The sequence below is a fragment of the Polyodon spathula genome, chromosome 12, assembly GCF_017654505.1.
Source record: "Polyodon spathula isolate WHYD16114869_AA chromosome 12, ASM1765450v1, whole genome shotgun sequence".
In the NCBI taxonomy this organism is placed as follows: domain Eukaryota; kingdom Metazoa; phylum Chordata; class Actinopteri; order Acipenseriformes; family Polyodontidae; genus Polyodon; species Polyodon spathula.
Window position 1 is genome coordinate 4,490,563 of NC_054545.1, and position 23,633 is coordinate 4,514,195.

Below are 23,633 nucleotides of genomic sequence, written 5' to 3' on the forward strand. Positions count from 1 at the left end.
AGTGTTAGAATATACAGGGCTTACCTGTTAATTGTGGGGTTCGTACAAATGCACAAATTTGCGACCCCAATTTTTGTGTAGATATTAAAATCAAAAAAGGTGGAAGTATTTCCAGTTATCGGAATTGAAAGCTGCTGTGTCCCACAATCCTTTGTATTTTTGCACCATTATTCAAATCCTTGGTGTCCTTAGCAATTAAACTAGCCCACGTTTTTTATGGTTTCTCAACAGTAAAACAATCACGCTGTGTTCTGGATGCTGAAATAACATTTACTTTTGAAAACCGTCAACAAAACATAACAAGCAGGCTATTTCTGAAAGCCTTTTGCACACACACACATTGTATAGATGCCTTAACGACAAGCGCAAAACTTTTAAAGTAAGAGATACAAAAACAAAAACACCTTTCAAGCTTAGTGCCACAATAAGTAGCATAAAACGGTGCAATATTTCAACCAACTTAAACTTTGCCACTGTGCTGCTTTAACTGCAGTGCTTTAATAATACACCTCCATTATGTGTTCAACAGAACGACAGGGTGCAGCATAAACAGGACTCCCTTTCTCCCTTCCTTGTCCTTGTGCGTCACCTCCATCTTAAAACTGAGATCCACCTGTCAAACAGAGAACGGCACAATGGTTTGCCACTTGAGCCTCTCCAATGTGCTTATCTATTACATGGAGTTCAGGTGCTCTAATAACCTCCTGCTGGACGGATTCTTTGTTTTTTTTGTTTTTTTTTCTAGTAAAGATGCAAACACAATCACCAGTACCTTGGAACAAATACACAAACCAATGAAAGGTGTTCTGTGGAGCAAGTACAAAATGGCTAAACAAAGCCAATAAATTAAGCAATAAAATGTGTTTTAAACCATGGGGTTAGCACTCCTTTTAAAATCACAGATAAAATTATTATTTAAAAAAATAAATAAATCTCACCTGGTTCCAATTGTTTGGCTTCTCATAATACTGTGGGATCAGATTATTTCTGGTTGGCGATTTGGTGAACAACCTTTAATATTTCACAGAAATATATGAATCAATCAAGTAGTATCAGAAAAGTAGTCTGAAGTCGATTTAGAAAGAACATTTTTCAAGTTTTAATCATTTAATATTTGCTTCTGGCAGAGTACTCAATTCCTGGAGGGCAGGGATGAAACACAATAATCAATCCTGATTTCTCATTCTACACCAGCACCAGTATTTTAATGTGAAACAGGACTGAACTGTGAATGGATCCCCTGTTGAGCCACTGCTATTCTTTGTAAGAAGATGGATGCATATTTTGAATAGCGAGGTTCCTCCTACCTGATAAGTTTCTCACGGGCATCTTCTTGTAGCTTTGCAATCCTTTCCCGTCCCAGGTGTAAAGGGCCATTTGGACCCTGACAGACTAGCTTGTTAATGGCACTGCGCAGACCGTTTATCTAGAATTACACATTGAAATTAACATTAAAGCAAATTAGAATTCTTAAGATAATGCAAAAACCAGTGTGCACACTTATGGATTATGGGTCCTCATAAATCTGTCAAAACTCTGTATAGACATTCTTTGTTTTAAACAATTTGCTATTCTAAATGCAGTTCATGTCTGTCAGGGGTCTCCAACCCTGGTCCTGGAGAGCTGCAGGGTCTTCTGGTTTTCGTTTCAAACAGTCTCTCAGTTACTTAATTGCACCAATTATCGGCTTCATTATGCAAGAGTAACAGGTGTTCCAGATCTTTAGTCATTGATGACATAGACCCCTATAAAGCCAGAGGATTTGGGGCTCTCCAGGACCAGGGTTATAAACCCCAGATGTAGGACATAGTTATGACCTTAATTTTCATGACAGCTGCATTGGGACTGCTTTTGGGCTCAATGCTGTGCCTGTTACGCAGTGCAAGTTACCTCTGCTATGTCAGCCACATCGAACTGTGTATCAAACGCCAGCTCAATATCGTGCTCTGGCAGTATCGGGGCACTCGTCACTCTGTTCCACCCCAGTCCACAGAGTGCACCAGTGAAGCGAGTCCTCCCCTCGTCAGTTCTGAAATAAAAGAAACGCACCTTCCCTCAGCTGTGGAGATTTTAATGTTGGGTACTAAACAGCTGCACCATAACCAATGTGACTATTCTTTCCCTGCCCAAGCTGCTGTTTTTAAATGCATTCTAACCAAGGGACAACAATTCACAACAATGCAGTTAACAGTCATGAGTAATGGCAACTCCTGCTAACCCTGTTCCCTCTGAAAACAGTAATATAGCATATCTGAAAGGTAGTAAAAGGTAAGACACTTGTAAAATCTCCCAGCTGTCCACTGGAGGGAGCCACGAAACTGCCATCTACCGTATCTAGTGAGAAGTCTGGGAAGCAAATCTGTGCAGCAGGGATAAATATTGTGTTACAGGACCAGGATGGGGAGAAAATAAAAAGTATTTGCCGCTAAATGGTTCACAAAGATACATTGAACTCTGACCTAGTTGAAATTCCACACAAGAAAAAACAGTCACTTTGAAAAGCAGCATGCATGATCAAAAGGATAAATTGTTAACTGTATAACTATACTTTCTGTACATGGAGTTAAAGCTTAATAAAAAGACACATAAAAAAGCACACCTGAGTTCCATCACTGGAGTGAACAACATGCAGACCAGAGCCGGCAGCCCACGAATGCTGGGCAACAGAGTGGTCTCCTTCAGAACTATAAGAGAACCTGAGGAAAAAGGACAAGAAATAGAGAGACTGCTAGAGTGCGATGTCTGACCGAAATCAACCCATATATTTACACTGAAGTTGTTGCAAAGTATATAAAAAAGGAGGTGGTACTGTCTCTAACTCTTAGCAAAAGCAGGAGTGACCAATACTATACTATACTATACTGTACCACGCAATAGCCTATGGGGTCCTTAATAAAATGTACCTGATGCATTCACAGACACAGACACTGCGACCAGCAGTCTCTGGTGGAGCTCCTCAGGGCTGTAGTTTGTAGCCACAGAATTGATGCTTTCCTTCTCAATTACGACTGATCTGTCATTCACAAGAAAGTTGGATCAGACCAACTGAAGATACTTCCACCTGAAATAACTGGGCCAGGTAACTGCTTAACTAAATGCATTGTTAAGTACAGTGAAATTCACTGAAACTGCAGTTCAACCTTCTCCAGTTATACAACTATAACCAGAACCTAGCTGCTTGTAGTCCAATTATACCGCAGTGTCATAATTAAAATTAGTTTTCATTGCAGTCAAATGGGACAAGTTGAATAGTTAATTAAGTTTTCCAGGACGTTAGAAATAATAACGTGCAGTATTTTAAAAACAGAAAACTTTAAAGCAACACATCTGCGCTGTACACATGGGAGTGTTAAAATGTCTCAAACAGGGAGTGATTAAGGAATATTGTCCATCTTTGGATCACCTGTATTGGGATATCTCACTCATGCTGTGGAAGTGGAGTTTATAAGGGCTGGTGGGACCGTGCAATGGAACCTGAAAGAGCAAGCAAACAATGCAACAGGTCACCAAGGGTGAGCTGAATTATAAACATTTATGCATCAAACCAATAGTGTATTTAGGCTTCTGCACTACAAAGCTTACCCTGGATTTCATAGAGCCCGGGTTGACTTTAGAAAAGATCTCCAGCAAGCGGTTTATTAGCTCTTTCTCCTGCTCTTTGCTAGTCTTCCAGGAGCTGCTTGTGGCATTAGGAACAAAAGTTCCTTCTTTGAGATCCTTATATATTGACATCAAGACCTCATGGCTTTGCTGCAGACAAAAAAAAAAAAAAAAAAAAATAATCATTGGATAACTGACAAACAGAACTCATATCATAAGGCACCAGGACTTCGATTTGGTTCAAGAACTTCTCTTCAGGAATACTCCTATCAAGAGTCCTCACAACAGCATGAACCATATTTGAGAACTAAAAAAAGGCCACATGCATTTGTTCCACTTTTGCTGCAACTGTGCCAATGCAAGTACTTGGCTCAGGGAGTCTCAGTGCAATCCCTTGGCTCAGGGGAGTCTCAGTGCAATCCCTTGGCTCAGGGGAGTCTCAGTGCAATCCCTTGGCTCAGGGGAGTCTCAGTGCAATCCCTTGGCTCAGGGGAGTCTCAGTGCAATCCCTTGGCTCAGGGGAGTCTCGGTACTATACCTTGGACTCAAAGCTCTCCTCTGCTGGCTCAGCGTAGCCTTCCTGGACCAGGATCTCGCCCACTCTGGTACTGATGGTGTCAGTGTCGATGGACAGGTCCACACGCATCACATTGTGTAAAATGGAGAACAGAGTGACGATCAGGGTGCGCCCATTCACCAGCGTAATGAACCGGTTCCTGGCACTGCGGCTCCACTGATCCCCCAGAATCATGGACTTAGCCGAGGGACGAATTTTACAAATCAGGAATTCTTGAGCCTAAATAATAAAGAAGACTTTAGAGAGAGAAAAAAAAGGAAAAGGAGAGAAGTATGTCTGCAATTCCATGTCGTTATTTGTCATCATTACCTGGAACGGATGCTTCATCAGATCAGCAGGCATTTCTCTCAGGCAGGTACAGCTTACTCTTGTTGTATTTCCATAATCAATGAAAAACACCTGTAAAAAAAAAAATTCAAAATAAAAATCAGGTCGATAGGTACTTCCACATAAATGTGTCAATCTTAGGTCGAGTGCAACATGACACTCAACCAGCTCAAAGGATGGAAAATATACAGAATGAGCATAGCATTTTGGTAAAGAGCAATTTAATGATGACTCTGGCCATATTCCAGTACAATAGAAGTCTATTCATCAACCATCTAATTAAAAATGAAAGCAGTGCCACCATATTAATTAGTCAAGGTTTTGTCTGGCTCTAAGAGAATGATCCCAAGTGCAATTATATGAATGCAGGCATTCAGAATGTTCAAGTTCAGACATAAAGCTGGAGCATGAGAAAGATATCAAGCATCTCACCTCCACAGAATTCCCGGCAACATAGATAACCTTTGCTCGGTAGTATCTCATCTCTTCCGAGTCTGTGAAGGGCGCCAGACAGAACAGGTTGGGGTAAGGAGACACAAACAGGGGCTTCAGCTCAAGAGTGTTGATCTCTGCTGTCAGTTTCCTCTGGCTTTCAACGCTGCTCTCATCTGCTCTGAAACCCCAGAAGTGACCAACCTCCACCACCTGGATATAACAGAATTTAACATCAGTGGTAAAACACATTTACAGCAATATATCTGAATGTGCTGTGGAGCTTTTCCAAATGAAGGAGGAACACTTCTTAATTAATTATATCTTGAATCAACTAAAAAGCTAGCAGCAGATCAGGTTTAAGCCTACAGACTATTTTTAACAAGCTTTACTATCTTGATAGCAATACAGCCCAACCATCCATGCTGTAGACCGCATGTTCAGAGACATAAGTGCAGTGCACTATGCAGGTGCCAAGAGTGCTTGCAGTAATACCTACCTCTGTAATGTTAATGATGAACACTGGGTTTGGCGGTAGCTTGGCTGGGTCAATGGAACTGCTAAGGATCCCAACTGGACACACTGTATCATTCTGGAAGTCAACATTCACCCTACAGTAAAGAAGAAAGATTTGTGACGCGTGCTTAATTACAGTAAGTACTTGGAACACAGTGCTGGTAGTACAGAGGGTAGGTTTGAATGTATTAATCTAATATAGCATTTAATTTCTCAGCCAATCAGGTCTCAGTACTGAAACAGGAGGTTTATATTTGTAGTATGTGGAATACATGGTCTTACGCCAAATTCTGGCAAGATTTAATACCCTGTAAAAACAAAAGGGTTTCCATGTATTTTACATCGAAGGAGCGAATACCAAGTAACAGGCATCTACCAATGTTTAAAGCCTCATCCAGGTCCCTACTGCAAATAGGCCCATGTCACTTTTCATGAAATTACTGCACTTATATTTACATTTTAGACTCAAGTCAACTGCAACTCAAACTCATGACCTCACAATCGAAACACAAAAGGCCAGCTTGGCATCTAAGGACTCATACCCCACCTGGCAGACCAGTGACAGAGGGTCAGGAATACCTTGCGTATCTCAGGGCAGAAACTGTGCTTTGTCCTGCCTTCGCTTCGATTTCCTCTACTGGGTGCACAAACAGCTCCAGGGGCAGGCGAAAATGTGCCATCCTCAAGGCCAGGTCCACCTCCGGGAGGACGCCTGCCGTCCTGACGATGTTTTGAAAGAACTCTACATAGGCTCTGTACAGGATAAGTGAAGAGAAAAAAAAAAATAAACAGACAAATGTCCTGTGTGTAACCAAATGCTTCAGCAGATCCCAGATCATACTGCAAGCTTGTCTTATAACCCTGCTTACCTCGAGCCATCAAACGAGATAGACTTCACTTGGCCACACTGTCTGAACAGGGACTGCAGCTGTTTGTAGTACAGGAATCCATAGGGCGGAATACTCCTTAACTATACAAAAAAAGATTCAAACTCCATAAGGATGTAACACTGTAAAAAAAACTATTAAAAAAAAATTCTACAATATGTCAATTTTCTATGCATTTTAAACACAAAAAAGGTGTTTTCCTAAAATGCAAGTCTCAAAAAAGATGTGTGTGAGTCTGTGTTTGGGGGCGGGGGGGGGGGGCAAGCGACTTTTACGCCAGTGAAACCTATGCAACGATTTTTACAGTAGGTACTTTTCAAAATGTGGACCCACAGTGACAGCTCCATTATTTCTCTTATGGAATGATTTCTCTTTTGTAAAAAACTTACCATCACTGTGGTTGTGGGGTCTTTTCCAGACATATTTTTAGATGCCATTTCTTCATCAATGGGTCTAAGGGTGAAGTAATTTGGGTAGAAGGCACCACTAATCACAACCTGGACACATTAAAAAGTAAATAAATCAATAAATAATACGAACATATTTGCAAAGTAGGGTTCCAGTGTTTTTCTACAAGGAAAAACAAAAAAGTGAATGTAGATACAATTGAAAAATTATAATGTATTTGCAGTACGTGCAATTCATAATTAAGTTGTGTGTACCTCCAACTCACAAGGAAGAGGGCATCAGTTACCTGCAAGATGAACCTCTGCTTGTGGGTGTACTCGTAGTCCATGGCAGGCTGGATGGTGCTAATGTGCATGTTGAACTGTGCCACTCGCTGCTTTAGATCCTCAAAAAGCTCTGCCACCTGTATAACAAGAAGGTATGCAGAGCTGACAAGAGTACATACATGCATAACTATTTATAATACAGGCCTGCTTATTTTACTGTAAACAGCATGCATGTGTGATCAATAAAATGGTACAAATGACCTTTTTGGGAATTGGGTTTTGTTTACACAGAAACAAAAACTAAGAGTTACAGACAAACCCACTGACATTTGTCAGGAGTGTCTGCACAGAGTCAGCAGTGTGGGCTTCTTATAAATCTGACTGACTTCAGAGCTCACTGTATGATCACTGTAGGAACAACCACCCCCCCCAAGTCAATGCAGACAGACCGCACTATGTTTGAAAGCATGAGAATCATGCCATCGTCTCATCTGTGACTCAAGCTAGTGGCACAAGAGGGAACACAACCATGTAGTAAATGCTTTTGGCCCAAGCCACGTAAGTAAAGGCAAGACAGGCAAGACACTGAAACATACATCTTACCTCTCGAATTCTCTTGATCTGAATGTAGTTCGCTTTGCCCCAGTCCAGTTCATCCTGTAAATTAATATAATCAAAAAGTATCTTAATCCCCCTGTGGCCTTCAAACTTCAAAACAAGTTACATGTAAACATAACTTGAGGTCCAAGTATAAATTGTGTGGTACCACAAAATATTACCAACCTTTGGATGTCTAAACTCGCCCTTTTTCCTGGAAGTATACCATGCCTAAAAATACAGGAAGAATTTGTGTGATAGCTACCAACGCCTAAAATTTTTTTTGTTTTTTAATTAAGTAATTTTTCAGTTGCTCAGTGAATAACATTTTCCAACAATGACAAGCAATTTGGCATTGAAGGGCCAGCTGCAATAGTAATCAGAAACTGATGAGTATCTCTCTTTCCACTTGCCAACTCAAGGATAGAAGCAGTATGACAGGGTCAGGATTTAAACAGACAACTGTCAAGACAAACAGAAAGCAGTCACATGTAACATACACAAATGTGACTGCTCGGTACAGTGTCCATTTATAGTACAAAACACCTATTGGGGAAGAAAGTCAAGAAAAAAAGTTTAAAAAGCCATTGCCAGTACAACTGAAAACCATATTCACTCTTATGATTATAAAACAATTTCTTTACGAACATCATAAAAGTAAAAAAAAAAAAGCAAAACAGAAAAAAAAAAAAAACCCTGCAATATTTGATACCTACATCACAATAAATTGCATATACTGGATTTGAATAATACTGACCTTAAATGCATTTGCAAAGGCAATGGGATCACTCAGCGTGCTACCAGAAAACGCAGCCTTACTCCTGTACATGATAAACAAATAAAGAGTCCAAGTTTCAGCTATATGGAAGTTTCCTTCCCAGTACTAGCACTAATCAGTTTCAGTGCTGAACCACCAAATATTAAGCTTTTATCAGTTTACCATTATTAAAATACATAAACAAACAATTTCACATTTCTACTGGGTATAAATATACAATTTCTACCCCTGCCACCTTCCTCCACAATCTATAATCCCCAAATTCTAAAACTTACCGACATCCATCCAAGCACTGCAGGATGGGAATTGCAAAGAAGTTTTTCAAAGAAAGAGCTGCAGCTGGAAAACGACAAAAAAAGGTTTAAATCAAACAGTACACACACACGCACACGCACGCACACAGTGCTGCAGGTCACGGTATCCAGTGTGTTTTCTGCTTCTTACCAATGATAAGGCATTCTTCAAGACACCCAAACACGTGACCAAGGACAACCATCTTCCCAAGTTGCAGATGGACAGGTAAGTGAGCGAGGACCCTTCCCAAGAACGTCAACTCGCCATCAAATCGGCTCTCTTCATTTCCTGCTTGAACCACTGAGAGGGCTCCAATCTATGAGAAAGCAAATATTACAATTATCATATATTTACTTACTTTCAAGTTTTATAAGACCTTCTCTGAACAGACCATACTAGATATTTAATTATCAGATATGCTCTTCAACTGGTCCAAGACCATCTTTTCAGAACCTCATCCAAAATATTTAATCAAATGCACACTTCAACAACAATCAAAACCAAATGGGTAAAAAGAATGCTGTTTTCGTAACAGTACACAATATGTTTTTCAATTGGCAACTCCCAATTAAACACCACACAGTCCATTAGCACATTTACTTATACAGACAACAAACAAAAATGTGAAGGCTTTTTTGAGCACCTCTTTAAGCTGCAGGACAGTTTTCTCAATGTCCTCCAGGTTGGGTGGTGAAAGTGCCGTCCCCAGAAGACTCCTCGGGTCACCCATGTCCAGCTGCTTCACTTTTAACATGGTGCTGGCTAATGGGCAGCGCTGTGACACGGTAGAAACACAAAACACAGGTGCAAAATGGATTTGCCTTTACCTCGGACACAAAGACCAGATTTGCATATAGAAATAGCACTATGGATAAGGGGTTACAATTTTGTATCCAATAAATCTAAACTGAACTTTGTAAATCAGGGTTCAAATCAATTAACTAAAATGTCAAAAAAATAAAAAAATAAAAATAGACGTTAACCTGACATATACCTTTTTAAAGCACATAACCAGAGCCAGTATTTCTAGGTTATATATAAGTAGAGAATTCCAAATGTATTTAGACACAAAGTGATCTTACCAACATCTCTGGAACTACATAATCTGGGATCTCATCTCTCCAAAATGTCTTTGTCACCAGCCTATAGCAGTATCCCTTTGAAACTCTACCAGCACGCCCTGTTGGAAAGTTCAACATGCAGCTTAGTTCTCCATCCCACTCATGCACAAGAACCTGTGTAGCCAATTTCCATTATGAAATATATTTAACAAACAAGAACACAGAGGGTCCCCCACCTCGTCTCTGATTGCAGTTGGTCTTTGAAGCCCAAGTGAGTCGCAAACTCAGATAGTTTGTTTCTTTATCGCAGATTAGCTGTCGAGCCAGGCAAAAGTCAATCACTGTCAAAGAAAGTTTATTTTTATTATTACCTATTGGAGGGGGGAAGTACATTGCTATTGTTCCCTTCTAATTTGTATTGTATTGTTTAATATTTCTCCAATTCAAAGCAGGCAAACTGTCCCAAAAAGAGGAAACATGCTGTATCCTACCATACTTCACATCAGGAACGGTTACAGAGCTCTCTGCAATATTAGTCGACAGGATTATCTTTCAAGAGAGGGGTAAAAGGACACAAGAAATAAGAAATTCAGATGCATTTCTGTAATGCTACACAACAGAAAATAAACCACATAGTAGAAAACTGCTACTACTAAAGGTATGTATGAAAACTACAATAAGCTACTAAAATTATTTGACAAATTTGACTTGTTTTTTCTCCCCCTCACTACAGACCTGCAAGAGAAACTCCATTTACCTCTGTTTCACCTGAAGAGACCTTTTTGACCTTAAAATGTAGTGTTCATATACACATTCAGCTAAAAGGAATATATAAAGTTTGACTTCTTGTATATGAGCCAACACGGCTTATCCTATTTTACTAATTAAAGTATTTCTCCACATCTTCCGATCGATTGTTTCGTTGTTCTGGATTATATGGTGCTAAAAGGTTTAGGTATCTGATCAGTCTTGAGCAGCAATTCATGCCGTTACCTTCCTGTAGCCAGGGACAGGACTCAGAAACACGCCATTCTGTTCCTCTAGCGTAACGCTGGAGTGTAGAGGGTACACCTGCAACCTGCAATTCAAACATGGCTTTGTATTAAAATCAATAGTGCACCCCTTAAAGGAGTTCAGGAGATTAAGAAAACACCACACAACTTAGATGAAATCAACATACAACAGATGATAACCCTGATAAAGACACGTTTCAGTTAGTAACAACATTTTCACGGGAAACAGTCCCATCCCATAGACATTAATGTTAATGGATTTCGGATATTAGCAACTGCCGCTCAATTACAACTTTTTTTAAAACAATTTATATGGCTATGGCACGCACACGAATACATTATGCGCATGCACCACAGCATCTATTTATGTATCAGTTTTCATAATGCAGCTGTACATTTATCAAGTCTAACTGTCATCTGTCATCGTGGCTTCAAAACGTGTAGACCTTTCTATAGCCCGTAAAGTGAACCCGGTGCTAAACAAGCGCGGATAGCAGAAAACTCTGGCATCTCAAAATCTGTTGTATCCCGCATTTTGAAATTGGCTACGAAGGTGCACACAAAATTCAGAGTGATTTACAGCTGGAGGTGGCGAATCGTAAGGACAACTACTTCTTTTAAAATGATGCTTCTCTATTAAATGTAAGTCCTGTATACCAAGTGTGTTTACTGTTCAAGGATATTGCTAGTACTATGTGTACAATACACTACTGGGTAGACTTTGTTTCACACATCTGTGTACTATTAGTAAACAGCTGTTTGTTCTGATTTTTGTGTTTTTTGTGTTTATTTTTTAATACTGTAATGAACCAAGATGTGTATTTCAGTGTGCTGCTTCTACAACTATAGTACATATTGTTTTTCCATATACATACATACACTTGAAAATGTGGCTTTACGCTTAACAACAACGTTCAATTAAAAACAACTTTTTGCTGGGAACCGAGAGGTTGCTCATAAGCGGCACCTACTGTACTTTTAAAAGAAAGATTTTGCCTTTGTGGAGAAAGCCGTCGTGAACCCCCACAACCTCCAATGAACAATTCAAAGACGAAGCATGAACGAGGCGAGCAAGGCATTTGTTAGATCTTTTAAATCAGAAACTCTTTCAAACACTGCAGACCTGTATGCAGCATAGGGATCTCAAAACAGTGGACCAGATATGTATCTAATATGCATAGCTATGCCCATGTTCAAATATTTAAGAACATTGAAACTATTTAATTTATGTATCACTGGACGTAAAGTTACTTTGTGCTAAATGACTGAAGAAAAAAAATATATATAAAATGGTACCTTAATGATGACTGACCTTTCCTGAAGACAGAATGTTAATTGTTTCGTACAGCAGAAGAAAGACCCTCAAGTCAATTCATTAGAACATTTATACAATGCTTTCCAAGCTTATAGTATGCCAATTTAAACCCTCCAAACTCAAAGACATTGCCTTCTAGCGTCCAGGTGTTTATTGAACTTACCTCGTCCGGGCTAGTTTAGCCAGGGCATCCTGCATGTAATTTATTTCTCCCAGACCTGAAGAAAACAGATCTTATTGGCACGTTTTAAAAAAACAAAACTTTCAATTCAATGATGGTATACAAACATGACCACATTAAGAGGTTTTTAGTGCATATAAAAGCAGTGTGCAAGACACATCTCTCACTCACTGCTGTAAAAAAAAAAAAAAGGGAGGGGGAGAGCTATCAGTATCCAATGCAAGTGTGATATAACAGAATTAAAAGACTAGAATGCAGTGTGTTGATCACAGAGAAGTATGGTAAAATGGTATGGTATATACACAGTGCAAGCTTAGCAAACTCCTAAAGTACAGCGCTAACTTACTAAGGAAAATTTAGGGACTTAACTAGTATTTAGCCAATGACCTCCGCCTACCTGGAAGGAATACCAACACACTTCCACGATCTGTAGAAAATGTAGATCCATCGTTTCCAGACCTGTTAAATTGCATTACATAAATAGAATAATCACCATTCCTGATTTTGTTATGCTGTGCCATGCAGAAAGAAAGCAAAAATTAAGCAAAATAACATTTACATAATGACATTCAGCATGGCCACCTACAGGCGTGGTCTTCTGTCATGTTCCGCTTAGCAATAGTAATAATTTGGGAATTGTAATTATCATCATTACTATTTTGTAACAAGATATGCATACATATTTAACAGTGACAAGAAATCTTGCTTAATATTCTTAATCATCACAATGCTTCATGGTTTCAAACCTTTGCTCTTTTGCTTCCAGCTCATCAAACTCCTGAATGAGACGAACTGCTACATTGTACATTTCCACATTTATGTACAGCTCCTCAGTATGTGAGGGTTCCACCTAAGAAATGTACATCAAAACACACTGCTTTACCATGCATACAATACACATACTACTCAATTACAAAGAGAAATACAAATGAATAAATAATATACCTAATCTATAGTGATGTCATGTCCATCCGATAGAAATTGTACGTGGCTCTATCATTTATCAGTGTCTACTTTATTATATGAGGACGAGGCTATTTATACTGCTATATCCGTTACAGACAATCTTATGTAAAACAAAACTTAAAGCGAAGAAAACAGATAAACAAAGTAGTAAAAAAAAAACAAAACACAACAACAACCCACCACTCACAGCTATTAAGTCATTCTTATAGTGAAGACAAAATAGTTTGAGAATGACTACGGAGGTCCTCGGTAAAAGCCTTACTTTAAAAGGAATAAGGCGCTTCAAATCGTCCAGGTAATATTCATCTACAGTGTACGGCACACCTTCAACCTCAAATATGTATGCAGGGTTCATCTGGTTTCGGATGGGGGTCCCAAAGTACTCTGCAAACTCCTTGCAGTTTATCGTTGCAGACATGAGAATTACCTGGGATGCAGCAACAGAATACGTCAGAAGAGCGCTGCAGAATGCAATGCTGCACTACAGAATTAAACTGAGCGTACATACAAAATCAGTGTGTGTGTGGGGAGGTGGGGGGGAGAGCAAGCTGGGCTGTTAAAGTAAATGTGAATTACCTTCACATATCGTGAATTTGAGCGTAGGAACTTACGCACTACAAGCAACAAGAAATCTAGTTCCTCTGTGCGCTCATGGACCTAAAAAAAAAAACAACACACAGGATCTTTTTGGTGCAACAGACAAGAAGCCCTGCTGTCCACATGTACTGTAAAGAGTTTCTAAAAATCTAATCTGCTTGTGCAACTTCCACAAGAGCTCCTAAGAACACTTCAATGGAAACAATGAACAGCAAACAGCTCACATGCTTACTTCATCAATGAAGATGTGTGAAAACTCTGTCAAACTCTTGGCGTTGACCAGCTTCTGAAGAAGCACTCCTGTTGTCATATAGATCAGCCTGGTATGCTCTGTCGCAACTTTCTCTAAACCAACCTAACAAAAGGGGTGCAACCATACACATGCTTTATACATATATGCATATTACAAAAGAACACCTATAAAAGCAAAACCTTTTAAAAGAAACCCCCAACCCCCATCATCTCAGAAGTTGCAAGCTGCATTTCATAATATGTTTGATCAAGACATCCCTGAGGAACACTGGAAATGCTGCTGGTGCTGCAAGTAAAGCACTCAACTTAGCTTTCAGGCCAAAAGGTTACGGGTTAAAAACCTGCTTTAAAAGTGCTACTGAAGCTGAATTCACTCTATTTATCTGCCCCCAGGACCATGAGTGCTGTTAAGAGCTGGTCGCTGTCAACAGTCAAGTTAGAACTGTTACTGAAATAGATGTGTGGAAATCGACTGAAAGACAAGTACATTTCTGGAAAGGCGAGGTCTACATTCATCCATCCACAGAAACAAATAATCCATCGAAAATGACCATGCTGGGCAAGTGACAACGATAGACAAAAGTACTGGATTCGAAGAGGAGAGCATATAAGGAATTATATTTTTTCCCCCTTCTGTAGACAACACTTCAAATTACATTTTCCAATAGACTGTGGCAGGAGAAGAATGCATTTCTCCGGGGGAGTTGACCAAAATAAATGTCCTTAACACTGCTTACGAAAAATAAACAAAGAATCCTTCACTATGACTACTGTAACTGTACAAAACTCCAGTCCAATCCTATTAGCTTCTTTGTGACTCCTACCTGATACCCCACCACACTTCCCAGCATGCACTTGCGCTCCCTTGCCACCCAGCGGGCAATGCTGCTGGCTCCTATTTTGCGGGGCTGGGTCACCACAATATTGCATGGGATGTCCTTCTCACTGTAGTAATCCAGAATGTACTGGGGAAGCTGAGTGGTCTTGCCACTACCAGTAGTTCCACGGATTATAACAACTGAGTTATTCTCAACAAGGGAAATGAGCTGCAATAAAAACGAGACAACAAAATGACACAGTATTTTCACTCGAGTTTAACACACACGAATGAGCAGCTTCGCTTCCTGTACTACAGAACCGTAGCAAAAACATCATTAAACAGTACTTAAAATACTATCAGAATCTTTATTTTTATATAGCGCCTTTCGTAGTGGACCACAATCACAAAGCGCTTTCCAAGATACGAGACTAGGGTGTATGAACTACGCATCAGCTGCAGAGTCGCTTACAAGAACAAAAGACTGAGCACAAGGAGGTTAACTGACTTGCTCGCGGTCACACAATGAGTCAGTAGTATCTTGACACAGGTACTTCCTGGTTACAAGGCCGTTTCTTTAACCACTTGAACACACAGCCTTCTATACACGGAGTAGATAACATTCAGCCTATATTGAATGCAAAAATTATCCTAAACAGACTTGAGAGCTTGTGTCCAGTTCCGTTGGATGTACAGCATTGTTCATTAATTTGAGGACTGCAGATTGGTAGACAAATCCATTAACCCTCCAGAAAATGAAATGTGGTAGAAATAGTTCCAACCCCACTCATGTCAGTTTAAGGAAATGAAACATACTACATGCCCTTACACCTTTTACCCTGACATGTTGCATTCAACAGACATGCTTGATCACTGCTGGGCTCTGTTGTAGAAGTCCTTACCTCCTCTCTGTACTTGGTGATTGGCAGGGTTGGGTAGACATAGCTCCCCAGTGAGACTGATCCTTGGGGACCTGAAAAACATAAGAAAGGTTTACAAACGAGGGGAAGACCATCTTGCTCGTTTGGTTGGTAATAGCTTATTGATCCCAGAATCTCATCATGCAGCTTCTTGAAGGATCCCAGGGTGTCAGCTACAACTACACTACTGTCAACTTCAACAACATTACAGTCGTTGAAAAACAGTTCTCTCAGAGTTAAAGTAAACCCAAAGTACTAGTTTTATTAGGACTGTTTATTGTGCCCGAAGACATCCGCAACTTACTTGATGGGCTGGCTGTCGTTCCTTGCTTGGCCTGCACCTTCCCCAGTTCCTCCTCCGTGCATTCTCTCTGCCCCCTGTTCCACTCATGCTTCACTTTGGATGGGCTGAAATACAAAGATAAAGCTTAGCCTATATCCACACATGCTGGGGCTTATCTAGGCCAACAGTAAAGTCATTTTTAAAAAGTGCCTCTAGTTACAAAATAGGTCTTTTTTTTAAGTGGAAAAAAGGCTAAACTGAAGGTTTTTGCCTTAGGACAAATGTGACCGATGTTCATATTACTGTATGTAGCTTTCCTTTTGGTTCCTGCACAGTTCATAACATTCCAGTTACTGTCAGAATGTATTTTTTAAATGATTAAATATTGCAAATAAACCAATCCGTTTATTCATTTTTTAATTGCGGCAGCCATACAGTACCTATTCAAACAAATGCTAGAAGTCAGAAAGGCTACAAAGCTTCTTTTCCCATAATATTTTCCCTGTTACTCTCAAAATACTAACCCTATCTGCTCAAGGGTTACACGCTGTTGCAAGCCACAGGGAACTGCCCTCTAATTTTATGTGGCTGTCTGGAGAACAGCTCTGTCACTACCAGCCCAGGTTCTTACCATCTTTCACAATGCTGTATAAAATCCAATGTGAAAAGCCTTCAGTGGAAGCCGATTAATCTTGACAACTTCATTTTTCAGCATACAAGTGATTTCAACTTTAATCAGAGCAACACGCCTTCCTTTATGTTTTATGACAACCGAAGCGCTCTGCGCATAACCCCTGTCCTCTAACACGTTACTATCAATTCTACAGAGAATAAACAGTCTGCAGCTTTTCAGAACAAACCGATAGAGGCAGCATGACTTAATTACAAGAAATCAAACAGGATATTTAAGGTTAGTTTTCACGTGCAGTTGCAACATAATATACAGTATTAACACTGGCGTTTCAGTGTAAAGCAGGGTTTCAAAATTCCATTGGTTAGAACTACAGTAATGTTGCTGAAGAGAGTGTGGCAATACACTTCACTATGGCCTGCAGTGAAGTGACAGCAGGGAACCAAATTCATTGGATTAAGAAAATGAGCTGATTTGGGATATGTGCATTTATTACACTGCTTAAAATTCTGCATTGCTTGGCTGAAGACTGCCAGCACGTGACAGTCTACATTTTTTATACTAATGTCTTTTTGGAAACACAGCCTAAACATTTATATCCTGCTAATCGTTAAATGGCCTGAGATTCGGTCGGTACAAATGGAACAGGAGTAAATAAATACATAAAATACACATGTGCACTTTCATTTTTCACCGAAGTAGAATCATGGATATTCACAAAAGATGCTTATTCTCAGTCTTTATGGGGAAAAAAATAAAACACTGTCACATTGTAACATTTTCTCATCAACAATTTGCAACATAAAACAACTGCAGAAAAGCAAGCTGTTAACACCATATTTGCAGATCAAACAGACCTGTGAAATCAATCTAATTAGCATGCGCTGTGCTGTATCTCTGCTACTGCAGAACACAGAAAAAAAATGAAATTCTAAAGGTTATAATGCCTAGAAACAGAATTACTCAACGTGTCCCCCTATCATCTCGATTTATAATCTACTGTACAGGAAGACAACTTCAAAACCAAACCCTAGCACTTCACTTTTTATATATATAATATACCAGTATGTATATTTTAGAGTTTAACAAGACATACCTGGCTTGTTACCTATACTCTGGCTTATCAAGCATGTATTCAAACCTGGAATGGGTGAAACTGCTATGTAATTGGGAGTCTTATTTCCATCCCTGTATTAGCATGCAAAGGACATTTATTTCAGCTCTCAATTATTTTGGTTAAAATGTGTTGTAGGAAGAAGCATGTTCTTTGTTTTATCCTCCTCACTGGACACGTCTCACTCCTGCGTGCTCCCGACCATGCGCCGCCTTGCATCGCTTCCTACAGAAAGCCTGCTCCCCAGGGTTGTGCAGAGCGAGACATCGCATTAGAGAGGCAGACTCTGACTTGAGGTAAGGGCACAATCTGCTCAGAGAGTGGACTTGGTCTTAAGTCACAAGAGAAAAAGTGCATTACCTCAACAGCAACTTTTCCTCCTTTCAAAGGGGGGGGGGGGGGGGGGGTTGACGGGACAACCTTTTGGGTATATTAATCAAAAGGCAAAAGCCATTTTTTCAGGCAGTACGTTTGTTGGAAGATTAAGACCAGCGGCAAAATGACTTTCTGTGGAAATGACACATGGAGCGAAGCGATGGGGGAACGCGCTCTTTAAAATCAGTCACAGTGATCTGAATGTCATTCCGGACTGGAGAATATTTAGCAGCGGACATAAAAGACTAGATCTCAAATGTAAGTATACCAGACTTTTATACTGGGGGGCTGGGGGGGGGGGACCTTTTGGAAAATGTGATAGTAAATATGCATCTGGATTTGGGTTCTGGTATGTGTCAATGATGATGTGCAATACATATGCAGACTTTTTACTTGGTAGAAAGCTGTTTGTTTCTATTTCATCTAACTTTAATATATCTTCCCCACCTGTGACTGGCAAAGCATATCTAGAGTACAGTCTTTAAAGCTTTTATTAAATTCCACTGTTATATCACGGCAGCAAACTGCTACCATGCTAATCAACCACATAGAAACTTAAACCACTACAGGCCAGTACAAAAACAATAAGTCCTTTATTGTTCTGTTGCGTGCAATTTAAGAACTTATATTTGTGTTTGTTGTCACGGAACTAGCATCCCCTGTGCTTATAAGATAGTCATGGGAATATATGAAGATGTATTTGTTGATTTGCTGTATATCCCTACATATTAGGCTCAGCAGCACAGAGGTTCAACAGGCAATACCAGAAGACTATTCCCAGACGGTGGAACCATACCCTTTTACCAGTCTGATTTCTAACCATGTAGGACTCCCCTACCCACAGCGTTCATTTTAAATATGCTTGTGTAGAGGTAACCCAATATGTAAATGAAAAGCACCAAACCAAAAGGTATGACAAGAAAAATCTAGCTTGGACATTCACTCATTTAGCAGGCTAATGCTTCTGGACGAAACAAACATGGAAAAAGCTTTCCTTCGATATGCAAGACAAAACATGTTTCTAAATACATCAGAGGGTTTAATAGCTATAGACGATGTAAGTAAAAGGAAAAAATATTTTGACAGGTCAACCCACAAGACTCTCCTTGAATAACAGTTTGGACTCATTGCAAGGCTAATTAGACACAAGTCACAGCAGTCAGTGTACATTCTGGAAAACTGTGACTGTATAAATGCAACCGAGGTCAGACCTGTCACCATGTGTATAGGCTCACCAGTGTTTATCTGACCTCACAGCTAGCCTGAAACATGCCTCTGTTTGGCTGGATGAAGTGGTCGAAACCCGAAGTGGACAGTCCAGTCCAGAAGCATAGCAAGGTGCCCACCAAGACTTTAATGAGGGAGCTGCTGTGGCACATGGAGAAGAGAGAGAGGCTGGTCCGGGAGACGGAGCAGAGGATCTTGCAGACAGGCATGGAACACAAGTGGCAGCAGAGCTACCAAAGCCTGAAATCCCTTATCCCACCGTCAGAGCGCAGGCAGCTGGAGCACCTCTGCTCCCAGATCCAGCCTTCCCACACTGCCTCCGTGCTGTCCCGGTAATGCACAAACTGCTGTTATCCAAGAGTAGGGTTACATTTTTAAAAAACAATGATATGATCTTCTATCAAATATGGGGTTCATCAAAAGCAAACAATTTTAGGGGAGTTGCCAAAAAAAAAAATAGGTTCCATCCCTGTTTTATGCTTGCAGGCTATTTTATAAAAGTAATTTACTATGAATAAACATGCTACTGCATTAAAATCATCAAGGGATGTTAATATGAATCCCCTACATGCAGAAAAGTGTTTGAGCACTCGAAAATGCCGCCAGCTCTGGTTCGGTTTGGGAAAATCATAACTAGTGTATCCTTTGACTCAAGCATAACCTCTACTACACTGTATACAAACCAACAAAGCAGCTGCAAGGTTACTTGCTGTGTCTGGCTCAGTAAAGACCAGAGATTACCAATTAAAACTTTACTACAGCATTTGGCATATCAACGTTTTTAATTTTCTTCCTTTGCTAAAAGTAATGAAAATTAGAAGCCTTTTCATCTCCTTTAAGAAACTGTCAACACTTCTTGCCACATCATGTCCACAACAGTTGCAAATGTTGCTGCATTGTACTTGTCATTTTTTATCAATTAGTCTTGAGGGGAATTTGTTCAGCTTTTCAGTTTCATTATAGTCAAAAGGAAGGCAATGGAGTAGCTGATTAACAGAGACTTTTTGGAAATGTTCCATTTTACATGACGAGATAGATATGGATGAACTTTCCACCCCCAGCAATCTAAAGCGACAAGGTTTATTTGCTTCAACTGGGAAAAGGGAGCTAGGGGGTCACGGGGGGTGCCCAACGTCCAGTCCAGGAGTGCAATTCCTCTCGAGAATAATTAAATAACTACTTTAGAATGGACGGGGCCTTAAATGGTCCAAGCAAACAGTTTAGGACACAGTTGGAACAAGAAGCACACTGGGACAGACACAGAAAGAATAATCATAACTACTGTAACATGGAATTTCAAGAAAAGCATTCTATCAACACAGCTATGGAGAAACAACCACAGCAAAGGAGGCCAGTTCCACATCAACTTCGAATTTTACTCATTTACTTTCTGAAGTAGTTCAGCAGGTAAAATAAAAACCAAAAGTTAGCAAGGTATTATTGACACATATTGTTGTCTTTAACAATAAAACATAAAAGCTCTTTTTTTCCCCCCAGGCATACAGTGTCAAATGTATTTAGCCTTGCAAGGGGTTTGCTTTGTAACTCTGTTCTGGTCATGATATATTTTCAATATCTCAATAGCATACAATTTGACTGACCTTTCAGATATTTGAACGCTAATTTGTTTTAGTTTTTTTAGTTTTTTTTTTTTTTTTTTTAAAGCCTGGTAATTGCAGTTTGCTTATCTATCTATCTGTCTATTTATTTTCAGGTTCCGAGAAATATTGTCAGGAAACGACATTCTGCCTTGGGAGCTACTCTACGTATTTAAGCAGGTCTTGAAGGACTTTATAACACAAAATGAGGAAGAAAAGCAGCAAATAAGGCTGATGGAATCCTGGACCAACAGACATCAAATGAAACTGGGGTTCATTACCTGCACCGTCCCTGACTGCAGCGAAACTTTCAAAGAGGAGATCCCCACAATATCAATCTACGTTGACAAAAGTATGCAAGGTGAATGTCCATATTTTGTTGAAAGAATCTGGGATTTACCTTACTACTACCCCGCTCACTGCACCTGCTCGGAGGCATACAGTGCCACAATATAATGCATCCCTTTCACACTAGACAAATACATTAGCTAAAAGGTTACCAAACGAATTCCTAGACAATCTGACCCTGTGGAACTCTTGTAGTGTTTGATTTTTTGTTTTCTTGAGTACTACTCAGAATTTTGTTAGCGGCATGCTTTGCAATGATCGTGTTATTTGCGGGATGACTTGACGGGGGTGTTAGTTCCTCCTTTAACCCCCAGAAAAACTGCAATGGTGACTTCCAAGCCTGGCAGAACATTCAAAGCAAGTTCACTGTAGTCATGGTTAATAATAGCAACTGTTTTCTGCAAGACTACAGTAGTTACTCTGCAATAAACCCCATCCCTTTGTAAAGTTATGCCTCTACAAAATGCTGTTAAATTCAATCTACATACTTTCTGTCTCCATAATCTGTTGGTAGATTTGAAAATATCCATTCAGCAAGATTCTTGCGGCTAGTTTTTTAACATTGACAGTTTCAAACCTTAGACCAGAGAAGGCCGAGGTTGACCCTTCCAGACTTGGTCTTTGTTCCAACCCTGTTCTAAATTGTTTAACTGAATCAATTAAGATGTCCATGGAGACCCTGAAGTAGTTCATTATACCAGTTTACAGATTTGCAACAACATTCTGGTAAATCAAGTAGAATCTGTCTGAGCCTCTAACTTAAAGGATGATCACTATTCCGATTCCAACCTTTATTTCAATTTTCAAAGCTTGTCTCTAATAATAGCAAGCCGGCACTGCTTTTCAAAGATGTTTTCATTTTGCATGCAATGGAAGCGTATATTCTTGTCTGGGGTCGAATTTTTCCGATTTCTCGACTGGACTGTATTTCTGAACACTGATAATACAAGAGATGGGGTGCACTGTGGATTCTGTAATCGAAAATAAAACGGCTTTACCCTCTCTGCCTTAGACCTCCTTCAACTTCGGGGTGGTTTTCTTTGTAAAGTAAGCGTATTGTATGTAACCTTCTGACTGAAAACAGATCATGTTATTCAAAATGCTGGAATGCTACTACCCCAAATGCAATAAATTTATATTTCAAATACGTCAAAGTTTTTTTTTTTTTTTTTTTACTGGAACTTACATTTTGCACCAAATTCAAACTAAAAAATAAACAGTTAAGTTCCAAGCGAATAACACACATTAACTAAAATGTTATTGCTTATGTTAAATACATTTTTAAAAACTACATAAATCATACACTATTTTGCATAGTAGTTTACACTCAGGCCTACAACTTAAAAAAAAAAAAAACATGCTGGGGTTGCCAAAAAACACAGTTTTTGGGTGTGTTTTTTTTTTTAAAGAACATAGCCTACACGTGCTGTACCAATACAACACAGTCCGTTGTATATATGCTGTTTACTTGTCATCACTGTTATTTTAAATAGTATAACTTATCTCACCTTTCCTTATTTGACGCGTCTTCGTGAACGCTTTTATCTTTGGCCCCAGCTGGGGCAGCATCGTTTATTTTGATGTTCGCAAACTGTGTTCCAATAGTAAACCATGCTTTGATTTGTTCTGCTGTGATATTTTGGTTCATGGTGAATGTTTAATGGCAATGGCAGCTATACTGGATTTCCAAAGATATCCACGAAGCAACATGTGCAACGTTTTCCAGCATTGCCACTGCTAACCTCCAACTCTGCTCTGGTGTTAACCAACTGCTCGTACTGCTGCGCAACATTCCTTAAAGGAAAAGTACGCATTTGTTGGTTTGGGCGAGTTTGTTTTGCCCAGTATACATTAGTGGTTATACAAGAACAACAAATGTTTCTCGACTGAAGAAACTCATCATGACCCAATCGAACCTGATCCACACGCGTGAACAACCTAACAGTACTAGTTTGGAGCAGCAGATCATCGAAGCCAAGCTTGAAATGGAACCATAATATGGTGACCATATGGCTCCGTGTTCAGCAGGACGGTTTGGGATAGTTCAGGCTTTTTAACTCGCAACCGAATGCATTCTGGTACATTTTACCTGTCTCAGGTATCATTCTTACCTTTTAGAGAAGCAGGACTACACTTACCAGAACGCATTGGGTTGCGAGTTGAAAAGCCTGAACTGTCCCACTGAACACAGAGCCATATGGTCACCTTACAAGTTGGTGTGAAAACACTAGTAATTATGGCAAGCCCCTTATA

At 39.8% G+C, this 23,633-nt stretch overlaps 2 protein-coding genes across 2 annotated transcripts; one reads left to right on the forward strand and one right to left on the reverse strand.

Moving 5' to 3' along the window:
- Positions 1-23,133, reverse strand: tdrd9 (tudor domain containing 9). Its single transcript, XM_041266822.1, has 36 exons — positions 22,889-23,133; positions 16,109-16,212; positions 15,787-15,857; positions 14,892-15,113; positions 14,048-14,170; positions 13,795-13,875; positions 13,481-13,645; positions 12,999-13,102; positions 12,650-12,711; positions 12,235-12,289; positions 10,737-10,821; positions 10,235-10,292; positions 9,980-10,084; positions 9,765-9,862; positions 9,326-9,457; positions 8,833-8,998; positions 8,664-8,727; positions 8,368-8,431; positions 7,797-7,841; positions 7,617-7,670; positions 7,034-7,150; positions 6,729-6,836; positions 6,322-6,422; positions 6,032-6,205; positions 5,436-5,547; positions 4,937-5,149; positions 4,487-4,576; positions 4,139-4,396; positions 3,583-3,750; positions 3,404-3,474; positions 2,904-3,013; positions 2,600-2,696; positions 1,891-2,029; positions 1,308-1,426; positions 939-1,011; positions 1-613 (listed from the first exon to the last, which is right to left on the reverse strand). Exons 1-36 carry the CDS (start codon positions 23,026-23,028, stop codon positions 515-517), a joined length of 4,047 nt encoding a protein of 1,348 aa, XP_041122756.1. The 5' UTR covers positions 23,029-23,133; the 3' UTR covers positions 1-514.
- LOC121324700 (protein RD3-like) lies at positions 19,477-21,488 on the forward strand. The gene is made up of 2 exons (XM_041266819.1): positions 19,477-19,766; positions 21,149-21,488. Exons 1-2 carry the CDS (start codon positions 19,477-19,479, stop codon positions 21,486-21,488), a joined length of 630 nt encoding a protein of 209 aa, XP_041122753.1.
- Positions 23,134-23,633: the final 500 nt, after the last annotated feature.